This window comes from Purpureocillium takamizusanense, chromosome 1 (genome assembly GCF_022605165.1).
Source record: "Purpureocillium takamizusanense chromosome 1, complete sequence".
Taxonomy (NCBI): Eukaryota; Fungi; Ascomycota; class Sordariomycetes; order Hypocreales; family Ophiocordycipitaceae; genus Purpureocillium; species Purpureocillium takamizusanense.
In genome coordinates this window covers 4,539,739-4,560,428 of record NC_063068.1, presented here as the reverse complement: position 1 = coordinate 4,560,428, position 20,690 = coordinate 4,539,739, and the positions used below count along the sequence as shown (strand labels likewise).

General features: G+C 54.9%; 8 protein-coding genes across 10 annotated transcripts; 3 read left to right on the top strand and 5 right to left on the bottom strand.

The window, feature by feature from the left end:
• Positions 1-348: 348 nt before the first annotated feature.
• SKN7_1 (kinase-regulated stress-responsive transcription factor skn7) lies at positions 349-1,545 on the bottom strand. Of its 2 annotated transcripts, XM_047982333.1 has the most exons (5): positions 1,386-1,545; positions 1,307-1,323; positions 1,186-1,258; positions 990-1,127; positions 349-934 (listed from the first exon to the last, which is right to left on the bottom strand). In XM_047982333.1, exons 1-5 carry the CDS (start codon positions 1,443-1,445, stop codon positions 569-571), a joined length of 654 nt encoding a protein of 217 aa, XP_047838295.1. In that variant the 5' UTR covers positions 1,446-1,545; the 3' UTR covers positions 349-568. The 2 variants fall into 2 exon arrangements, with proteins under 2 accessions (XP_047838295.1, XP_047838294.1); XM_047982332.1 differs by having other exon boundaries at positions 990-1,258.
• Positions 1,546-3,331: 1,786 nt separating this feature from the next.
• On the bottom strand, positions 3,332-4,078 carry VCX1_1 (Calcium/proton exchanger CAX-like; the record flags this gene model as incomplete). The annotated part of the gene is made up of 3 exons (XM_047982331.1): positions 3,332-3,463; positions 3,522-3,752; positions 3,809-4,078. The coding sequence occupies 3 exons, from the start codon at positions 4,076-4,078 to the stop codon at positions 3,332-3,334; spliced, it is 633 nt and encodes a 210-aa protein (XP_047838293.1).
• A 562-nt stretch (positions 4,079-4,640) lies between these two features.
• Positions 4,641-5,524, bottom strand: JDV02_001405 (uncharacterized protein). The gene has a single exon (XM_047982330.1). It carries the CDS (start codon positions 5,424-5,426, stop codon positions 5,007-5,009), a length of 420 nt encoding a protein of 139 aa, XP_047838292.1. The 5' UTR covers positions 5,427-5,524; the 3' UTR covers positions 4,641-5,006.
• A 340-nt stretch (positions 5,525-5,864) lies between these two features.
• JDV02_001404 (uncharacterized protein) lies at positions 5,865-6,306 on the top strand (the record flags this gene model as incomplete). Its single annotated transcript, XM_047982329.1, has 2 exons — positions 5,865-5,972; positions 6,040-6,306. The coding sequence occupies 2 exons, from the start codon at positions 5,865-5,867 to the stop codon at positions 6,304-6,306; spliced, it is 375 nt and encodes a 124-aa protein (XP_047838291.1).
• A 417-nt stretch (positions 6,307-6,723) lies between these two features.
• JDV02_001403 (uncharacterized protein) lies at positions 6,724-7,809 on the bottom strand. Its single transcript, XM_047982328.1, has one exon. The coding sequence runs from the start codon at positions 7,328-7,330 to the stop codon at positions 6,737-6,739; it is 594 nt and encodes a 197-aa protein (XP_047838290.1). The 5' UTR covers positions 7,331-7,809; the 3' UTR covers positions 6,724-6,736.
• A 6,532-nt stretch (positions 7,810-14,341) lies between these two features.
• On the top strand, positions 14,342-16,676 carry TUB2_1 (Tubulin beta chain (Beta tubulin)). Of its 2 annotated transcripts, none has more exons than XM_047982327.1 (4): positions 14,342-14,489; positions 14,564-14,822; positions 14,881-15,546; positions 15,623-16,386. In XM_047982327.1, the coding sequence occupies exons 2-4, from the start codon at positions 14,802-14,804 to the stop codon at positions 16,214-16,216; spliced, it is 1,281 nt and encodes a 426-aa protein (XP_047838289.1). In that variant the 5' UTR covers positions 14,342-14,489; positions 14,564-14,801; the 3' UTR covers positions 16,217-16,386. The 2 variants fall into 2 exon arrangements, with proteins under 2 accessions (XP_047838289.1, XP_047838288.1); XM_047982326.1 differs by having other exon boundaries at positions 14,378-14,710; positions 14,768-14,822; positions 14,881-15,193; positions 15,248-16,676.
• On the bottom strand, positions 16,595-17,598 carry JDV02_001401 (uncharacterized protein; the record flags this gene model as incomplete). Its single annotated transcript, XM_047982325.1, has 2 exons — positions 16,595-16,622; positions 16,727-17,598. 2 exons carry the CDS (start codon positions 17,596-17,598, stop codon positions 16,595-16,597), a joined length of 900 nt encoding a protein of 299 aa, XP_047838287.1.
• A 599-nt stretch (positions 17,599-18,197) lies between these two features.
• JDV02_001400 (uncharacterized protein) lies at positions 18,198-18,903 on the top strand. Its single transcript, XM_047982324.1, has 2 exons — positions 18,198-18,496; positions 18,559-18,903. Exons 1-2 carry the CDS (start codon positions 18,389-18,391, stop codon positions 18,754-18,756), a joined length of 306 nt encoding a protein of 101 aa, XP_047838286.1. The 5' UTR covers positions 18,198-18,388; the 3' UTR covers positions 18,757-18,903.
• Positions 18,904-20,690: the final 1,787 nt, after the last annotated feature.

The following is a 20,690-nucleotide window of genomic DNA, read 5'->3' as shown; positions in this document are numbered from 1 at the left end:
GCGCCATTGATTGTTGGAAGGCAGATGTGACGTCCTACATAAGTAGAATGGAAACCCAAATGCCTCGGGGTTTACGGTGGGGCATGCGGCGCGTACGATAAACGACTTTCATATGGCGTTAGGGAGAATCGGCTGCATATAAATTGTAGTCTGAGGAGGTAGGTTAAGCGAGCGTGATGGTCATGAAGTCGGAGGCCGGGCACCGCCTGCCTGCCTATGAAGCAGCTGAGACCGATGGTGTCAACTCATTTGGGAAGCATGGCCCGCTCAGTCGGGCAGGAAGGCACACGTCCATGGTATGCAGATCGGCCGCGAATGGTCCAAGTGGCCAATCCAAATTGCATATTGCCTTTATTAGAAATCCCCCCGAGAGAATGTTTTATGCTCGGTAGCCGTACGAATCGCTCCCTGGATCTAGCGCACCCACCCAATTATCGTCTGGCGCATTTAAAATAGGGCTGTCCTCCGGATGGAATACATGTGAGCAAGTTCTTTTTTTATTGGTCTGGTGTTCGATGCAAGTCTGAAGGCTTCGATACCCACAAGTTATTGCTGATGTCGTCCTTCCTCACGGCTGCAGCTTACGTCTGGTACCTCTCCTGGGATTGTTATGTCGGCCGTCGTAGGTGAACGGGGAAAGGTAGTTAAGTATTTCGTGCTGTGCTTCGGTCTGTGCCTTAAGCATCTTCTGCAGGGCCAAGACCTCCTCAACGAGGAGCTTGTTGGTCCGCGCCTCGTTAGCATGCGTCCGTTCGATATTCCGGATCTGATCCTGTGTTGCGGTCAAATTCTCCGAGATGATGCTAATGCCTTGAGATTGTGTGAAACTATCCATCGCCCTTGGATGCTTTGGTGCTGGTGCTTTTCGGCAAATTTTATACAACTCGCCCTCCCCGCCGAGTCGAAAGTGCGGATGTTTAAACTCCGACATCGTCTGCTTCGCATAAGTTACCGCCGAGGGTCGACATGGGACAGAACGATAGACTCACGCTCCCACTGGACAATGATCCATCATTTAGCGATGACGCCACTTTATAGAAGCTATACTTGTTGAGTTGTCGTACGAAACTCGACATATTGCTATGCCTGAAATGCTTCTGCAGGATGCATTTGTTGAATCGTTCGCCCTAGCTGTCGGCGTTGGCATGCAAACTGCGCTGCCTGTGCGAGCTCAATGGGGTGTACCTCCACCACGATAAATGTATCGCCTTCCTGTCCCCATCTAACCAAATCCCTCTGTGAGGGGTCGTCGAGAATTCTTGTCCATATCAGCCAGGTAGACAGATGTTTCCATGTGGTGACTCACCTGAAAAGGTTCCTGACCTTAGGCAAGTCTATTAGAACTCACGGAGACTTCAATAAGATGCTAGAAGGGGTGAATTCACAAATTCGCTCTCTTTGGCTCTGCTCCACGGCCGAATTGATCCCGCGCCTGGCATGGACATGGCAATGGTTTACCCCGAGCCACCACAGTGACTCTACTTGTGCTTCTAAGCCAAGGCTTTCAATAGCCCAGCGTTTCTCCCTTGCAGGCCGCACTCTCTGGCTCTGGAAGTTTGAAGCAATTGGACGATGTGCCGATTGATCGCTGGCCGAAGTCGATGATATGGAGAGCCCTTAACATCGGGTCTATGCTGCAGCAACACGGCACAGATTCTCGGGTTGTTTTGACGGTCTGATAGACAGTGGGGATGGATATGGTGGTTTGGGGACTAGCGCTTTATGCAGCTACTAGGGTTATTCTGCGTGCGGCAGGGTCCATCGTGGTCCAGCCCTGCGCCATGTTGCGCTACAGATCGCACGTGTGGTGGGCATCTGTGGCCGCGTCATCTTACTTCACTCTCGAACTCGGCCTCATGTCTGCGCACACTCTCCGCCACTACCGACGCCTAACATATCTAACGCGCGGCTTTCCACGACCTCCGTCCGACTGCTTTAACTACGCGATCGCTGCACAACGCGGCACGACCCAGATTTCGGTCAATATTAACAGTCAGGATAGTCAGGCTCTCGGACTGGAAGTCCGGACACCGGCGGTATACTTCTATCGTTATCTTGGTTATTAACGGTGACATCGCAAAAGTCTTAGGCTGCTCCAGACTCCACAATTCCGCATGGAGGTTACACAGCTGGTGGGCATCGACTGCCCCGCTAGGCCTAAAGAACCTGAGGCGCGTTTGCCTGTTCGGCCCTGGCACTCCGTCAAATGTTGGGTACTCTTGTGTGTGTTGGTTTCCTGGTTGACGGGAAGACCACCGAATTGCCACAATTTCTAGCACCTGATAGACCGCTCACTTATTGCCACACCGAATTCAGTGTAGATTGGCCTCAGTTTGATTCGTCCTGAGGCACTGTACGATGCGATGCCCAGGAACGCGAGATCCAAGAGTCGTCATTGCTATATCGAGGAGGGGGGAAGAGTTAGAATGGGTCGCGTCGTCCACTCTAATCGCAACGGGCCAGGCGAGGTCTTGGCCAGCTACCTAGTCAATATCGGATCCAGAGACGAACAGAATACATACAGAGCGAAACTGGCAGCGATAGCAATGGCCTGAAGCTCAGCCAGCCGGCTTGCATCGGCGAGAAGTTGACTATCGTGACGAGCAACCGCTCGGCATTGCAAGTCATCCGAGACTGCGCCAGCAATTAGGCCAAGGCATGTCGCGAGCCCCTTCGCCGGGCCCCGCGATGAAGTTCAAGGCGGGCTGGCCCTGACCCTTCACCAGATGGACTGGTGGGCGAGGTAATGGCAAGGCGACACTGTAACGATGGTCATGCCTGGTCAGCCTAAACAGTTTACAACGTGGCCTCACTGGTGACGATTGTCAGGCGGTTAGATCACCGCCGCATCGTCTAGCGGGCGGCAAGTTCTAGCCAGGGGCCGTTTGTGCGTGGATAATGGCAGAGCGCCGCGGCTGCTGGCTTGATGGCTAAACCCAAGTCATGGAGATGTACTGCTAAGACAGTGTATACAGTTTGGCATCGCTTAGGAACGTCACGTCTGCATCTGTCACGATATGTTGCCTGCGCCGTCCGCACAGACATTCATACCAATTGTTCAATCGCCATGATGGCAAGCCGCAAGCAGACGCGCGCCTGCACTCAGTCAGCCACAGGCGACGCATAATACCATCCTGGTTATCTGCAGGCGTCAGCTCTTCTTTTTGCTAAACCCGTTGCTGTTGTCAGGCGCATATTAAGTATATACCATTTATTCGCAGGGTGCTTGCTAAGGGCTTAGGTGGCAGCTGCGGCGGAGATGGCACCAAGTCGTGGTTGCTCCTCCGCTTCGAGCTCTGCCGCGTTCTGGCCCTCAGCGTCAAAGAGGTTGCTATGCGTCCGGAGCTGAAAAAATGAGATACAGAATATAGAGGACAAGAAGGATGATTGCCGTTGCCCGAGACAGGATGAGGGCGACCTGGAATTTGTCATCGGAGCCGTTCGGGTTCATAACAGCATACAACTGTGTGGAGTCAGCTATCGTGATGACCGTCATCCATCCAGACATGTAGTGGCCTTACAGCCGCTGGAATGACCAAGGAAGCAGACGACAGCGTCATCAGGGAACATGAGGTTTGAGCAACGGCAGCAGAGAACTTTTGCTCCGTGCCGCTCCCAGTCCGGCCGCGATGGCAAAGGCCACCAAGGAAGAAGCACATGCCCATGACGAGGAGAAGATTGGATAGAATAGAGCCAAGCATAGAGGACTGGACTACTTCGATTTGGCCATCTTTGAGGGCAACGATGCTGACCTACATAGGGTCAATTTCCTCGGCCAGTGGCTCGAGTAAGGCGGGGGGTTTCGCACAATTAGCTCCACAGCATTACCGAAAGTGGCGTTCAACCACCCCCCCCCCCACATAGATTCTCCGAGCTTCATCGCAATTTGGTCTGTGGCAAATGATAGGACAGCGGCGAGAGGGATGATGGCCAAGAAGTTGAGCGTGAAGACGGTGGTCGGGCTCCAGGCCACGGCTCCAGCGACGATGCCTAACGTCCAGATGCCTACACTAAGGTTGCCCGAGAGCTGGGATTTGATATTGAGGTCGTGGGGTGAGTAGACGATAAATGGCGACATAATGCAATGGGCAGAAACGTAACAAGGTCATCACCTCCCAGTGACTCCCATGGCCGTCCCCTTTGCCCCACCATTGCGCCCTCATGATCTCTAAATAAAGGGGTTCGACGACATGCTAAACCTCCGCAAGCAGCCGCCCGTCGTCCGCAGTCAAGGTGTCTTCCTGAGGCAGAGCTCCTCAACATCCGTAGGTATGAAGTTCCTAAGGTCCACCCAGCTTCAATAGTGCTGGAGATATCATGATAGGTCGAATTTACCTCGTGTCATTGTTCGTAACAACTCCAAATTCCGCAGTCAACTCAGCCGCGAGGCGGAATCCTTGCGCTTCGTCTCGTGCGCAACCTTCTCGAACAGCTCGCTCCTTTGCGGAGATGACCGGATAAATGTAACGACGTTTTGTAGCTTGCCGACCGGAGGATTTCCTTGTGCAGTGTCACAGGCCGCCCCACCCCCCCCCGGGGCGGCTCAGAAGGTCATTAACCTGCGATTCCCGCCTCCAAGCATGGTTCTTGTTCGCAAACAGGTCGACACATGTCTGGCCCGCGCGGGCGCCACGGCCCTTCGGCTTTGCATGCAACGGAATACGACCGAGACGGCCGGTCGCACAGGAGGCGGAGGCTCGACCACCCGGCTCGCCAGCATCGTGCCGCCATGAAACATTGCCGACATGATGGCGAGTCATCGATCAATGTGCGCTAGATCGGATGCTGTAAGCAAAGGCCTTGTGGTCTGCTCTGTGGGAAAAGGTGCGGCAGCCTGGTCCCTAAGACAAGCCACCACTCGAATCGCAGGGCCTCTCAGTCATTTGACCTCGGGGTCATCGCGAACGGCCTCTGAGAGTGACGTCGTACTGGGGGCAGTAGAGAACGAGTGTACGTCGTCGGCGAGAATTGCCTTCACTCTCCTCACAGCCATGGTATGCTCAGCTTCAGTCTTTGGAGTGCTCCTTCCAGAAGTTGTCGTCCACTTTCTCTTTGTTTCCTGAGCTCTGGTTCTTGGCAAAGTAGCGGTTATGTTCGTCCACCTCCTCCTTCTGGTCCTTTGTGAGCTGACTGCCAGGATCGGAGCCAGAGCCCCAGATGTTCGAGTTGTAGACCTTGGGCTTGACGCTGGCCCTGGGAATCGAGCTACTACCACGGTTTGCGGAGTCGATCGTTGTGTTGGCGGTTTGGGCATTCTTGCTGCTGGGAGAGGATAGGATAGATGAAGTTGTAATAGACCGGGAGCGGAGGCTGGGTGCGATGGCGCGGAGGGCGGCGCTAACTGTGGAGGGCATACTGGTTTGCCGTGCTTGATATGCTCTCGGCGCGTTGGTATGCTTCTTGCTTACTTGTCTGTCCGGTGGCATCCAGGTCGACTTTTAAAAGGTGAGTGTGACACGTGGCATTGGATATTTCCTTGCCTACGCTTGTGGTGCGGTGTCTGCTGCTCTTGTATCATGGATCACCAGCATCGGCGTCAACGTTCACGGCCTGCATGTGACAAGGGTTTCTGCACGCCAGGGTCCCCCCACCAGCTCCGGCAATGGTGACGTCATGTGCGCTTCCAAGAGTTGAACGTTGGCCCACACCCAAAGACATCTGGCGCCGTAGATCGCGCATTAGGTGGTAATCGGTTGCTGACAGTGGGTACCCACTATGCTGCCTCCCTACTTAGGTCGTCTTCGCATCCGCTGCGTTTTGCTGCCGCCTTTAATACACCCCTACATCTTTTCATCTTACAGTAACCCATGAGCACCCTGTCGTCTCCCCTCAACAATTCTCTTTACTTGCATTAGTCAGGCGCCATGAGTGCTTCCAAAGACTCGAAGCTATATAACGAGCAGGAGCTCCGCCTAAAGCGCTTGTACGGAAGGATACCAAGCAAAAGAGACCTTCTCGATCATCAATTAGAGGTGCCCATTATAATACAGAGCGCCATAATCTGACAGAATCATGGCTAATCGTTCTATTTTATCACAGGGAAGGAAGTATTTCGATTCCGGCGACTTTTCTCTCTCCCAGGCAAGCAAGCCTTCGGATGCTGGCGCAGTTAAGACAGGGGGCGAGCACCCCCTGCGGGAGGGCATATCTCACCCGGTCTCTGCTGTCCCGAGCTCGAGCAATGTCAATTACATTGGTCCGCAGCAAGAGAAGGCCCACTTGAAAGCTGGCGTGGTAACACATGGCAGCCAACTCCGAGAGATTGCCGGTCAGGCTCCTGGCGAACCTGGCGAGGCGAACAAGTGAAGGAAGCGCACTGTGGGAGTATACGGAGTCTTGCTCTCGGGCTCCTGATAGCCCTGCCATTCACCAAAGTATCATCCGACAAGACAGCAGCGGAGCTGGAAGACATGAGTTACAGCGAAGAAGGTCCATGTTACTGTCGTCTGCGTCTTGGTACGAGGCTGCTCAACTTGTCCACGGTTTGACTACGGCATCTAGTCTATCCTGGGGTCGGGTGCGGCGAGTAAGTTCCCGCAGTGGCTCTTCTCAGTCCTATCCCCGGCTCTGGGATACGGCCACTGGAGTCCACCGCCATGCGCCCGAGGGGCCCAACGGTTGCACGACTTCACACGGCACCAACCAGTTTCTGGCATGCAACCACGGGATTCCACCGCTAGACACTGGGGAGGTCATGGTAAATTGAACTCGCCGCTGACCTTCCCGCCCGAAAGTCCTAGTCTACCCTTAGATCGTCCGTCACAGTTGGGCAAATGATACAAGTTCCGTCTCTTTCATCATGCCGCGCACTGTACCGGCAAGATGCTCCTGCAATGGCCTCCATGTTCTTCACAGCGTGGCACGCCGCGCGTTTGACAATGTCGTCCGGCTCGTCTCTCGCAAATTCGCTCAGTCGTTCTGCCCAAAACGACCAACGCTTCGTGGGCTGGTCAAAGTGCCGGGCCTCCACTGGGACATCCCTCTCGTTCCAAAGCCTGAGTTCATCTTTGGCAATCTCGTCGAACAGCTTGCGTCCGTTGTGCTTGATCCAACAGGCGACAGCCGGGATATGGAAGTCCGCTTGGAGCAGCACCTCCGCTGTGTCATCCCGGGATGCTACAGTATTGTCATTGTGATTTGCCACACTTTCTAGTGTTTTGATGAGGTACCAGAACGCGCGCCTCCACTTGAACACGCCCGCTGCGACCAACTGTGCCTCAGCATCTTGCTGCTTAATGTATGCGTCCCTCGCACGATGTCTGGATTCCACGCCATTGCACCGTCTGACAATCTGTCCCGGTTCCATCCAGTAGGCTTCGGACCAAATCATGTTCAGGTATGGAAGGCAAGTCCATGTCAGCGGCTGTTCGTCGTCATCGGGAGCCTCGCCTCGGTGGATTCGGTCACGTCTCCTCGCAATGGCAGTGAGGAGAAGAGGGAGGTCTGGCGTGCGAACTGATGGCCACTCGACAAGCGCGTCCTTGACTAGCCTCCATAGCTGTGTGAGCGGGACAATGTCGTCTGAAGAGGTTCCGCCCGAAGGTATGGATGTGTTTGAATAGGGCGGGTGATAGCACGAGCCGCGTCTTGTGGGCGGACTTGGCGGCCGTAATACGCTTTAAGTACCTCGACTTCCTTGGAGATATAGCCTTGAAGGATTTCATTGCTGGTGCGATAACGTTCGACTTGCTCATCAAACCACGCTTCCGGAATGGATTGAGCCCTGCCGAGATGCAGTGAGCATCGATCTGCGCCTCCCATTCTGATCTGTGGCCACAGAGAAATAGACACCTGTAAACCAAAGTTGAGTGGTAGCAACAGTGGTAACGAGGGACAGGCTCTTTCAACCTAGCCGGGTTAAAAAAGGCCTCTGCGGCAAAATTCGTCGGACCCACCTATTGTGTTCGACGGCAATCCAACTGATGCCAGCATATGGGGAATGAAGAAGGAATGGCAGGGGTTGTCCAGAGCTAAGAAGCGGAGCAGCTAGGACAGTAGCTGGCGTGGCTGGGTTTCGGGATGGAGCAGGTGGTGATCGAGGGGGAATGGCCCAGGCAGCACTTGTCGGTACAGTACTGTGGCCCCTGGCAAATGAAGACGTCACTGCTTGGTGATTCAACTGAAGTGTAAACACTTTGGACGCCTCGTGCTTTTGTTAGCGTGTCAGTGGCAGGCTAATTACCATGTCGCATTAGCGGCAGATCGCACGGTTGGTGAGCATCGAGTGCCCCGCTAGGCCCTGAGAACCTGGCGTGCGTGGTCGCTTGCGCCTCTGAGACGCCGTCAAAATTTGGGTACTCGCGGCGCCCCCGTCAGTTTCTCCTGCGTTGTGGATGGGAAGACGGCCGAACTACCGCAATATACAGCAAGGATTTACCCCTCACTGTCATGCCGATCTTGGTGAAAATTAGCATCAGTCTGTCGGCATGAGCTCTTCCCAGCCTGAATGCTCAAACGAGGAGCTGGACGCAAAGGCGGACACGAAACTGAGGATTGATCTACCTTGTCAAATAAGCCTTGCGTTTGTACGCAGGCTGCTTCACTTTCGCCAAGGAATGCTGGATTGATCCTGAGGCACTGAACGCTGCGATGCCCAAAGTAAAGTGCTGCCGGCCATCTTGCTATTAGGTCGCCTTGGTCTGCTCCTTGGCTTAACTCACTCACTCACTAGTTGATTACGCCCGGTGGCAACTTGGCCAATAGGGCTACTATCTGCTTATTTGACATTCTTGTTGCCCCGTCTTTGCGTGGCTGCCTGAGCATCCCTATCACGTGCCATTTCGCCTTTGCTTCTCTCCCTTGTTTGTTGCATTTCCGTCGCACTACGGGGTCTCGTGGGATTGTATTATTAGCAAGCAAACTTGAAGGCTCTTCTTCAAGTGTTCAGAGTCCTATCTACGGCGACTGAAGCGGTGCCTGCTGTTTGTGGCACGAGGTGTTGGGTGTGAATTATGTTAGCAAAGAAGGATGGGTGGAGGCCATGGCCTGGTCAGTCTCGTTTGTTGTCAAGCCGCCCTGTGGCTATCGCAAATCGAATTGTCGCTCGAACTGCCGCCATATTTGGTGTCCATTTTGCGTCGTCCGACAGTGACTTTCCTCCGAGGCAGAAAGAGAGATTTCCCTTTTGCGCCTCACTGCTCCGTAAGATTTCAGCGCGCTGTACTGTCCATTTTGGGCAGTGGAACAGGAAGTGCTCCACCGTCTCCTTGGCGTATCCGCATGCGCATTGCTGCGACGGTACTGCTGCGATGTTGTTGAGATAGCCGTTTAGTCTCGACATGCCCGTCCTGAGCTGTGCCAGTACGTTCGCGTCTCGCCACGACAGTCCGTCGTACAGCTGCACCGTGTGCTTGCCTGGAAGTGCAGCATCAACTTTCTTCGAAAACCTTCCGACATCATCTGGTATGTGCTTAACGACGCAGTGATTCGATCGAACCGCACTGAGCGTAGTCGATCGCATTCTCGGTAATTTTAGCGACGGATTGGCGCCGTCCCTGGTAGCATCTCGCGCCTGTTCCTTGGCGCTCTGCAGAAGCCTGTTTTCAGCGCTGGTGGGTATCCACAAGACCGCCACCAGGTTTCCTTTGCGTCGGAGTGCTTCGATGGAGTCATATATGCATCCAACATACTCTTGGCCCGACTGCTGACGAGGGTTGCGAAGTGTGACGGCGGCCGCTTTGTTGCTCGTCAAGAGGGCAACGCTGCGGTACCGCAGTTCCGGCAGGCGCCGAAGTGCACATGCCATGGCTGCTAGCTCTCCGGAAAACGGATTCTGCTCCGTCCTCATGCCGAGCGTGAAGGAGAATGGTTCAACCTTCGGCCCTCCCGGTACCGACGCTGGGAGGTCGACGGCCCCGCCGATCCCTACTAGTCCGTTCCGTGCTGAGCTGCTCACCGCGACGCGAACTGCCCAACCTAGGTCTGCCCGCGCCGCCGCGGTCGCGTCTCCGTCGTCCATGATGGCTTGTAGTCGCTCCGCCCACGGAGCCAGTGTGAATGGATTGATCGTTTCCAATTCTTTCATGGGGATCTCATTGAGCACAGTCGCCACTCGGTAAAACGGCGAGCGTCCGTATCGTCTGAACTTCTTGACTCTGGACGCCACGTAGTGAAGCGGGTTCGTTGGTGGCAAGGTGTGTAGATTTGTCCACATACTGATGGCGCGCTTCCAGAACCGCTCTTGCACGCTGGCAATGTGCGACTCGGCTTCGGCTACGCTCGTTGCCACCGTGAGGAACGTTCCGACAATCGCCTGCGCCCCAACTCTCTGAATTCTGTGGATGGGGCCGGCCCGTTTGTAAATGCACCTGTGCATCCAAACGTTGGAGGCATAATCCACCACTGGGGCGACCATGGCTGTGAACAGTTGTCTTGCGGTCGCTGGAGTGAGACCTCTGAGTCGCTGAAGCTCCATAGCCGCTTGCAGGCCTTTTGTCGCCGCCCAGGCGATATGTTCTTTATACTTGAGCTCGGAGTCCATGATGACACCGAGAACCTTTGCGTGAGTTTTCGGTTGGACAAGCTGACCCTTAATCGTATAGGGCTGCGAGTCCAGCTTGTACGCCTTTCGGGTAAAGTGTATAACCGACGTCTTCTGCGCCTCAAAGGTTGCGCCGCTTCTCCTTTCCCAGTCCAATGCCTCCTCAATAATCGCTTCGATCCCGTTGCGATTACTTTGCGCTGTCGGGCCCGTGACCCACGCCGTGAAGTCGTCCACGAAGGCTATGGCTCCACCGTAGCAGTCGATCCGCCGTTGTACCAGGTCTGCATTAAAGAAGAGAAACAGCACCGGAGACAGAGGTGAGCCTTGTGGCAAGCCAGCCCGTGGCAGGCTCCGCGAGTCCGACACTTGTCCGTTGACCTGTATGGTCGCAGTGCGATCCGAGCAGAAGGCTTCTATCCAGCGGAGCAGCCCCTCCGGGATGCCCCTGGCCCGCATTCGTTGAATGAGTCTTGCCTTGCATACTCCATTGTACGCTCCCTTGACGTCAAAGGTCACGAGGCTCAAGATTCGCCGACCCCGCCAAGCTGCGTAGATCTGTTCTTGCAGCAGCATCAGTGCCTGCTCAGCGGACCGCCGTTTGCGGGCTCCAAAGTGGTTGGTGGGCAACAGTCCATAGGTCTCGACAGCATGTGAGATCCTTTCTGCAATGACCGACTCTAAGACCTTTCCCAACGTGGACAGGAGCGAAATGGGCCTCCAGGACTTCGCGACCGAGTAGTCCCCTTTGTCTGCCTTCTTGAGCGGAACAATCTTCGCATGTCGCCATTGGTCCGGTAGTTCGCCGGCTTCAAGCGACGCCCTGAATAGTGATAAAATTCGTAGTTTTACGACTGGCCAAGTTTGTTTCCAGACCATGACAGGAAGTCCGTCTTCGCCGGGCGCCTTCCACGACTTTGCGGCAAAGAGTTGTCGCTCGATCTCTCCCAGCGTAAGGTCCGGCATAACAACGGCAGCGCCCCGCTGGGGTCGTGGACCCTCCTCCTCAATGACTTGCGGCAGGGGAGGGAAGAAGGTAGACAGCAACTCTTCTGCCTGCTCCTTAGAGCTGGCCGTTCGCGTGCCATCAGCTCTCACGAGCTGTGGCACCTTGCCGAACGCGGAGTTGTCTCCCGACTTGAGATACCTTGCCGCATCCCAGATATTGTCGTTATCAGCGAGAAACTCGTTCCAATGTGTCTTCTTCTGCTGTCTAATAGCGTCATGATACTGCTTGGCCGCCCCCTTGGCAGTTGCTTCGAGTTCGGCGCACGGCTGTCCCGCTCGTCTTAACGCCCTGGCGCGGTTCCGCCAGAACGTGTGGATACGCCGGAGCTGGGTGAGATCCGAAGTCCACCACCGCTTTGCCACCTTTGATGGCTTGGCTCTGGGTGTCAGGGCGTGCACCGCATCCAGCACTGTCGACATAAGCCTGTCTGTCTGTTGCTGAACTGTGCCCTCCATTGGTGTGGCTTCCAGCGAAGCCGCAATTCGAGCATTAATCTCCTTCCATGGTGCGTTTTTGAATAGGAGCCGTTCCCGAGTCGGTGGCACCGGGACTGAGATGTCGAAGACCGTCTCAATAGCCCGGTGGTCCGACCCGTGTTCTGTGCTGAGCGGAGTGCATTTTACCACCGCGCCAGCCAACTCCTCCGAGGCCAAGACCAGGTCGATCGTTGACTCGTAGCCTCCACGTTGCCAAGTCTTGGTGCCCCGCTGGAGAAGGTTGCTGAAAACGAATTCGTTCATAAGGTCAATGATCTCATCCGCCTCGCCCTGTCTGTCCAGCTTCACGTCATCCCCTCCCCAGAGGTGGTCGTGGCGATTGAAGTCGCCCGCAATCACGACATCCACGACTGTGCCAGCGTTTCGCCTCGTGTTGTTGATCACCCTCCGCAAGTTATCGCACGTCACCGTGAGCGCTTGATCATTTTTCCCCCCCACGTAGACTGAGAACACTAACACCTGGCGCTCTGGGAGACGTACGAGCGCCGCTGTCATGTCGGGGGACTCGACGGTCACCTGGTCTGCTACTAAGTCGTTCCTGATCCAGAGCATACTTCGGATCGCCCACCTCCCTTCCAGATCCTCGTCCACTTGTGGTGCGCCATCGGGGTTGTCAGAAGATGCCCCTTAATCAGGCGTGCGTGAGGCTCCTGGATGGCTAGCACCGCTACGTCCTCAATCCCATTGTCGTTCATCAGGCTCTCATGCACCTCGGCGGTTTTCGCCACGTTGTACTGAACCACCCGAAGCGTGTTACTCATGTGTCGAAGGGTAGAGCTTCGTGCAGTTCCTGCTGTACGATTCGTGAGGCCCACCGCAGAGCGTACACTTATACGTGGTTCCCTTGCAGGTCTTGTGATGGTGTCCCTCGGTCGCACACTTGGCGCAGACTTGGGGGTTGCTGCAATTCCTGGCTATGTGACCGATCTGCTGGCAATTAAAGCACTGGACTGGACGATAGCGGCGTTCCCATGCTTTAACGGTACCGGATTCCCCTTCCACATGAAAGTATTGCTCGCCTAGAAGTCGTTTCACATCGGAGTCCTTGGTGAGGTACACGACCATGGAGCCGTATGCCTTCGGCGAGTCGCTATTGCTAAGCCACCCGATCTTGTCGATCTGGACGTCGTTTTCTTTGCCTAAGGCCTCGGCAGCACCAGTGTGAATGGCGCCCATCTCGTCAAGGATCGCAAAACGGTTGACATGATCCACGCGGATGGGGTGGACCTCGTCCCGCAACATCCGCGCACCTCGCGGTAGCTTTGTGCCGACGAGACGTTTCACCAACTGGTGCTCGGTTTCGTCCCTGCATATAATCCTAAAGCGCATTCGATTGCGTGCATCAGTCGTCACCGCACGGCAACGCCAATTGGCATGATCCCGTTCAGTCCGGACCTCGCGCTCGACGAGGGCGCGAATCGCACCAGCGGTAATGCGATTCTCTTGTCCATCTGCTACCATGGACGTGTCAATCGTGCAGTGTAACGTTTTTGTCACAGGCGTTGGCGCCGTGTTTGCGGACGAGAGAACTTGGGCGTACGTGGACTGGGGTGAGGGCGACAAGCTCGTGACGTCAGTGAAAGAACTCTGCGGGGTAGAGACTGCGGTCGCCGTGATGGCTTCAAGTTGGTCATGAACGTGCTTCAGCTCGTCGCTTGTCTGTTTCTGGTTGTCTTTTAGTTGTTGGCTTAAATCACGGATCAAATTGTGCTGTTCTTCGGCTGCGTCTTTCAACTCCTGGATCGCCCCTTGCTGAGTGCGGATGGTCTCGTTCTGGTCCTTAATGGCTTCCCTCAGCTCTTGGACCACGGCGCGATACGCACCTAGCAGGTCCAAGGCCGGTTGCAGCGTCGTCGCTTCCTCTTGGTTACTGCTATTTCTCTGATCGGCCGCCGGCGCGTCATTGCCTACCCCGGCCACTGCCTGCGTTGTCGCTCTCGTGCTGTACCGACTGCTTTTATGGGCTCTTTCGCGCTGTCGTCCAGCTTCCGTTTCATGGTTCGACGCCCCACCGGCGTCACCGAGCCGCGTCGCGGCCCCACCAACGTCCCCACGCGAGCTGGCGAGCTCATCATGGGAGCCGGCCAACCCCTCAAAAGTTCCAATGGAGAAATAAACAAAGATATGATCAATGAAGTAGGCTTCTTTTTCTAACCCCGGGATGATCTGTCAATCAACACGAGGCAAATAAAACCGTTCCTCCTTGGCTTCAGTGCGTGTCTCTCCTTCTCCGTCGCACTAGTGCGTGTCTGATTCGGCAAAACCCGGTAAAGGACTTGCCCGCTATGCAGTGTATGCATTCGTTGGATAACTTCATATCAGGGATGAGTGTATACATACTACTCGCGTGTTTTTGTTGAGACGCTTTCTCCCAGCTTCCCCCTCCGATTGGCCCAAGCCACTCGACTTTGCTCCCTTCGACTGTGTTTCCTTACCGTGCGCTCGACCCATCTGACAGCGCCGAATCGCCATAATAGCGAACCTGCCTACGATGCGTGAAATTGTATGCAGCCCAGGCCCGACTTGACGCGCAATGGAGCTCATACGGCTGACTTTGCGGCCCCTATTTGTGTCTAGGTGCACCTCCAGGCCGGCCAGTGCGTAAGGATTTGATTCGTGTCCAACGGTTCGCCGATCCTGAATAATGATTTCACAGGGCAACCAAATAGGTTCTGCCTTCTGGCAGACTATTGCCGGCGAGCACGGCCTAGATAGTAATGGCATGTAAGCACACTGCCCGGTGGCAGCACGGAATGTCCATTTGATCTCACGTTCATCTAGATACCATGGAGACTCCGACCTGCAACTCGATCGGATGAGCGTCTACTTCACTGAGGTGCGTAGTACTACAGGGCTTGCTCGCATCAATTCCGGTCCTAACAGAGCGTACATAGGCGTCCAGCAACAAATATGTCCCACGCGCTGTGCTCGTGGACCTAGAGCCTGGTACGATGGATGCGGTTCGCGCCGGCCCATTCGGTCAACTGTTTCGCCCAGACAATTTTGTCTTTGGACAGTCAAGCGCCGGCAACAACTGGGCCAAGGGCCACTACACTGAAGGCGCTGAATTGGTCGACCAGGTGCTCGACGTAGTCCGTCGCGAGGCCGAGGGCTGCGACTGCCTGCAGGGCTTCCAAATCGCTCACTCGCTCGGCGGCGGTACTGGCTCCGGCATGGGTACGCTGCTGATTTCTAAGATTCGCGAAGGTAAGAGTTGCCTCGATCTCTCGTGGTGCTACATACTTACCACGGCAGGAACAGAGTTCCCGGATAGGATGATGGCTACTTTTAGCGTCGTGCCGTCGCCGAAAGTGTCAGACACCGTGGTGGAGCCATATAACGCGACCTTGTCCGTGCATCAGTTGGTTGAGAACTCGGACGCAACTTTTTGCATCGACAATGAGGCACTGCTAGATATTTGCATGCGTACATTGAAAATATCTAACCCTTCGTACGGCGATCTCAACCATCTTGTATCCGCCGTCATGTCCGGTATCTCAACTTCATTGCGCTTTCCCGGCCAGCTGAACTCAGATCTTCGAAAGATGGCCGTTAACATGGTAAGCCCGACCCTGCCGTGCCGGGCTGCGCGACCGTCATTAGGTGATGCTAACAATGCTCTCCCATTCTGTCCAGGTTCCCTTTCCGCGTCTACACTTCTTCATGGTTGGCTTCGCACCACTAACCAGTCGTAGCGCGCACTCTTTCCGCGCTGTTACCGTGCCCGATTTGACCCAGCAGTTGTTCGACCCCAAGAACATGATGGCCGGCTCCGACTTCCGTAACGGCCGGTACCTGACCTGCTCCGCTATCTTCCGTGGCAAAGTGTCCATGAAGGAGGTGGAGGACCAGATGCGCAACTTGCAGCGAAAGAACTCGGCTTATTTCGTCGAATGGATCCCCAATAACATACAAACGTCGTCATGCTCCGTCCCACCACAAGGTCTGAAAATGTCATCCACCTTTATCGGCAATTCGACCGCCATCCAGGAGATTTTCAAGCGCGTTGGCGAGCAGTTCACCGCCATGTTTCGCCGCAAGGCATTTCTGCACTGGTACACGGGGGAGGGCATGGACGAAATGGAGTTTACGGAAGCCGAGTCCAACATGAATGACTTGGTATCAGAGTACCAGCAGTATCAGAATGCGACCGCGTACGACGAGGAGGAGGCCGGATACCGTGAGGAGGAGTATGCCGAGGAGGAGGTCCCAGGTGAGGGGCTCACCTAAATTGTAATGGCTCTGCGACAAGGAGTACCTGGCTTAGTTTAGTGTCCCCGGCTTGCCATCGTCGAGTCTAGATGTCCAACTTTTCTGCTTTCGGCTTCTGTTTCCTTTTCAACCAGGCACTGCTTTCGGCTCAAATGAACCTGCGCACACCCGATAACTTCGTCACGGCCTCCCCCCCCCCCGGCTCCCTGGATGTTAGTAATCTTGCCGACCATCTCCATTAGCGCACTAAGCTTCGCTTCCGTCACTCTTATCACTTCCTCCAGGTTCCTTACATCCGTTTCTGTTTCCTGGAGCTTCACACCCATCGGTTGGCGCCACGGGTACCTCTCCAAAGGGATGAGATTGTCTGAGTCTGACTGACCGAGCTCTATCCGCTCATCTAGCCACGCCAATAGCTCCCCACCTGTTGAACGGCCCATCTCGTCACAAGCCGCGGGATGATGAGGACAGAAGGGACCCATACTTCGCTCGTAAAGCAAGACAGCCTTCGAAGGCGCGCACACGAACCGAACACATATAGCCACCAGCAAGGCCACGAGCAGCGCGCTCATGAAGGCAGTGGTTGGCATTGGTGGCACCTTCCTCCGAGCCGGGCGCTGCACGTCGGACTCCATGCCACTGAACTTCGTCCCCGACTTTGCTCGACCCTCCTCATCCTCCTCATCCTCCTCGTCAGATAAGACTCCTTCGTTGTTGTACTCAGCACTGACGTCTCCGGACTCGAATGGAACAGGTGAGAACTCGTTCTCCACAACTGGAGCCTCGATGCCGCCGACCCGTTCAGTCTTGTCACCTCCAGTACCCTCCACCCGGACTCCATTCATCGTGCTCTTCAAGCTTAGATGCCCAAGGTTCCAGATGTTGACGATGAGGTCGTAGGCCGTGTCTCTGTTGGAGAAGCTTGCAAAGGTATAATTGGCATGAACTGTGGAGATCATGAGCCCGTTTCTAAAGATCAGGGCAGTGCTTTTTTTCGCAATGGACTCAAGTTCGTCAAATTTAATCACCAGGGTCGTAACCCAACCAAAGATATTGCTGCTGAAGCTGATGTTACCCCGTGACACGTACAGCCGGCCGTGCGTCAGAATGTCTTTTTGCAGAGCACAGCTGTAATCGTCGATGAGGTAGTCACAGTTAGGGACGCTCCCAAAGTGTCTATGGAAATCGCGGTTGCGTTTCCTGCTGGTAATGGCGAAGTCGGTGCGCGTGGAAGTCCCAACGCCGGCCGTGGATGCGTTGGCCAGTATTTTTTGGGACCCGGCGGCGGTGCTGTCGGTTATGTGACTCCCTTCGCTAATGTCGGAGCTTCTCCATTTTCCACGTGGCTTAATGACGCGCTGCGTGCTCGACGCTTGTTGGAGCTTGGGTTCCGTATCCATCAGCCCGACATTATGGGGAAGCTGGCCGCCGCTTGTAGCTGCCTTCAGTGCGCGTCCTTGGCTGGACTTATCTCGAGCTACGTCCGCAATTTGTCGTTGGTGCTCGCTGGGTGTCGACTCAGCCCTTATTATCGTATCGGTGGCTAGATCAGCTCAGGCATCAAAGCCAAGGTGGTCCGTTATGCGAAGAAGGCGGTGTTCAAACTCGGCGCTAACCTCGCGATAGCCGGCAGACAGAGTTTGCGAAGCGCTGAACTGATGCATAATTTGGCAAACAACTGGAGTGATGATGAGGAGAAACACGGCGTTTACTAGAGGCAAATGTTAGAAGGAGGAAGTGTCGTGTGGGGATGCTGGGACATGCGCAACACCCAAGCCGCGCACCAAATTGCGGCTGTAGGAGGACCCGGTCTAGTGTGTGTGTGGGTGGGTCACTACAGCAGGATATGAAGTGAAAATGTGCCTGTCCCCCATCTGGGCGTCAGCCATTTAGCGCTACAGATCGGTCGCGTTGGTGGCTATCGGTTGCCGTTGCCCGCCAAACCTATGGGCACTCCAACAGCGTCAGTCACGCACAAGCTGATGTGGCCAGGGTTAACAGGCCGTCCAATTTTTAGGTACTCCTGCGGCACCTCAACCTTACTCTTTTTGTTACCCTCGTAGTGACGTGTGCGTCCCAGCCATGCAAACCCCGTCAGCACACAAGGCCAGCTAATTTCGCGAGGCTCCTTGGCCACCATCAACCACCACCACACATATTCATCCGAACCGTTCCCATCTGGCATTTGGTATGAGCTCTTCCCAAGACTCAAGGCGCGATAAGGAGAGAGAGTTGCGCATCAAGCACTTGTACGGCAGGACAGCAAATAAGCCAGCGCTTCTCGGTCATCAATTAGAGGTATCGCGTGATTCACTGCGTTGCAATTCATCTAACTTGCCTAGTACTAAGCGAAATTGCAGAAAAGAAAATACTTCGATTCCGGGGACTTTGCTCTTGCCCAAGCCCACAGGTCTTCGAACGTCGGCAAGGTAGAGACAGGGAGCCAGCATCCCCTGCGACGCGGTATATCTCACCCTATTCTGCAGTCCCGAGCTTCAGCAATGTCGGCGGGGATAGTCAGAAGAACGGGCGGTGTGATCGAGAAATGTCGGCGGTGATAGTCAGAAGAACGAGCGGTGTGATCGAGAAGCTGGCCTGGTAACATCTGGCAGTCAGCTCCATCGAGAGGTGTCTGGTCAGGCTGCTGATGACGGAGGGGATGCAAAGCAAGCTGAAACTGTGTAAGGATTTAGCGTACGTTGGCCTGCTCAGAATATTGTACTGCATCATCCATTGATCGGACCTTTCGTGCGCATCAACACACGCCATCAGCACGCTGTGATCGTTCATTCACCTCAGACATTCGCCGATAAATACTTGACTTGTGGAAACCAGCAGCCACGAAAATAGGAAGCTGGCATATACAGGTTGCGCACGGGCTGGTGCCCAGTATGACGTATGCAGATTTGCCGACGCACTGACTGTGAGGTATATTGAGCGATGCAGCATCGACACACTTAGGATAATTTCAGGAACCACGGAACGCCCTCCGCGACTAACCCTTTGAACTATATGCCCTGATTGCTCATCGATGGGCAGGCGCACCTCTGGTACTGACAAGGTATGGGAAGACCATCACCAAAGAGTGGCACTTCTGGAGGAACCGTGCAACAGGTCGCAAATGGAAACAACATTTCGCGATAATTAGTTCGTATGCACGATGAGCCGTTGAACGCTCACAGACAAAATGACGTAGCTGGATGACGTCATGTGGCTCGCTCACATATCTTCACACCGGTGAGCAAGTATTCATTCCCACCGTTTCCAATTGCGGTCACCGGGAGGGTAGGTTTTTGCAACAGTGGACTCCATAGGCACAACCCGTGCACAGCAGAGCTTGCCAATGGCTCCCAGGTGCACGTCAACGGGCTTGCAGCGCGGCAGCACCGAGGTTGCGACGAGTACCATTCGGCGCGGCAGGTCGAGGCCCTCCGGGAATCCAGGATCCCCTGCGAGCGTAATAAACAGCATTGACATCTAATGAATTGGCGGTGAGGAGCGACTACCTGCAGTAGCTCTTACTCAGCTGGGAATGGTTCTTTGTCGCCCTGTGCAACGAAGCTCGTTCTAGGCTCTTTTCGACCACTGTGGGTAAGGACTTACCCTCCGGGCGTCATAAAATCCATCCATCCATCCATACAGGTGTCCCACAATGCAGGCGCTGAAAATTCATCACAGTTCAGCCCGGTGTGACGTCTTCGTCCAACAGCTCACAGACTAGCATTGGCCGGCATTATGGCATCGGAGACGAAGGGGCTCCCTATACTATTTTCGCCTCGCACCCCGACACATTCACGTCAGCTCCACAGCCACATGGCTCACCTGGGCTGAACGAGCCACCATGGCAGCTGCGGTTTGATTACGAGATTCAGCTATCAAACGATTTTCCAGTGCGAGGACGACGGCCGCAATGCGTAAGAGCGCCTATACCAGGGCCAATCGACCAGCTCTCTCGCAGCTCTCCGCCGCGAACAGTACCAAACGGCGACGGATACTCTGTCTGCATCATCGGGCCGGGTTGTGTCACCGACCTCTTGTACACTATGTAGACTCCTTACTGATAGTCCACGTAGGCACTCCACGGCCGGGTCCATATGAGTGGACATACCCGTGTAACAACTTGCAAAAAGGGGAACACCCTTCGAGCTGTTCTCGAACCTGCAACGCTTTTAGCTTAGGGACGTTTCAAGTTACCACCTACCAAGATCTGTGAGACAATATCATACCTGGCTTTTGACTCATATTTGGAAAACTCAGTACTGGGCAGGGACGGGAACTCTGGCTGCCCGCACTCTGTCGGTGGGACTGACTGAGTCCCCGCCGTTGTGTTTGCAGTGGAAGGTGGCAGGGCCGGAGATAGTGCGGTGTACACTGTCTGTACCGAGCTTGGATCAACAGTGAAAGGAAAGGGGTTGGCGCGGCCAAAAAAAGAGAGGGTTGCTGGTTCTCCCCTGTAGACTGTGCATTGTTGTCTGAATCAGTTTGGCCAGCA

What these genes read in the sequence shown, in the direction of transcription:
- TUB2_1 (XM_047982327.1), top strand. Translation starts at nt 14,802, where the DNA reads ATGAGCGTCTACTTCACTGAG. An exon ending in TGAGCGTCTACTTCACTGAG is followed by an intron (nt 14,823 to 14,880) that starts GTGCGTAGTACT and finishes GAGCGTACATAG; the next exon opens with GCGTCCAGCAACAAATATGT. An exon ending in GAAAGATGGCCGTTAACATG is followed by an intron (nt 15,547 to 15,622) that starts GTAAGCCCGACC and finishes CATTCTGTCCAG; the next exon opens with GTTCCCTTTCCGCGTCTACA.
- JDV02_001405 (XM_047982330.1), bottom strand. Translation starts at nt 5,426, where the DNA reads ATGCCACCGGACAGACAAGTAAGCAAGAAGCATACCAACGCGCCGAGA.
- JDV02_001400 (XM_047982324.1), top strand. Translation starts at nt 18,389, where the DNA reads ATGAGCTCTTCCCAAGACTCAAGGCGCGATAAGGAGAGAGAGTTGCGC. An exon ending in TTCTCGGTCATCAATTAGAG is followed by an intron (nt 18,497 to 18,558) that starts GTATCGCGTGAT and finishes GCGAAATTGCAG; the next exon opens with AAAAGAAAATACTTCGATTC.
- JDV02_001403 (XM_047982328.1), bottom strand. Translation starts at nt 7,330, where the DNA reads ATGATTTGGTCCGAAGCCTACTGGATGGAACCGGGACAGATTGTCAGA.
- SKN7_1 (XM_047982333.1), bottom strand. Translation starts at nt 1,445, where the DNA reads ATGTCCATGCCAGGCGCGGGATCAATTCGGCCGTGGAGCAGAGCCAAA. An exon ending in ATACATTTATCGTGGTGGAG is followed by an intron (nt 1,128 to 1,185) that starts GTACACCCCATT and finishes GCCGACAGCTAG; the next exon opens with GGCGAACGATTCAACAAATG. An exon ending in GATCATTGTCCAGTGGGAGC is followed by an intron (nt 935 to 989) that starts GTGAGTCTATCG and finishes TATGCGAAGCAG; the next exon opens with ACGATGTCGGAGTTTAAACA.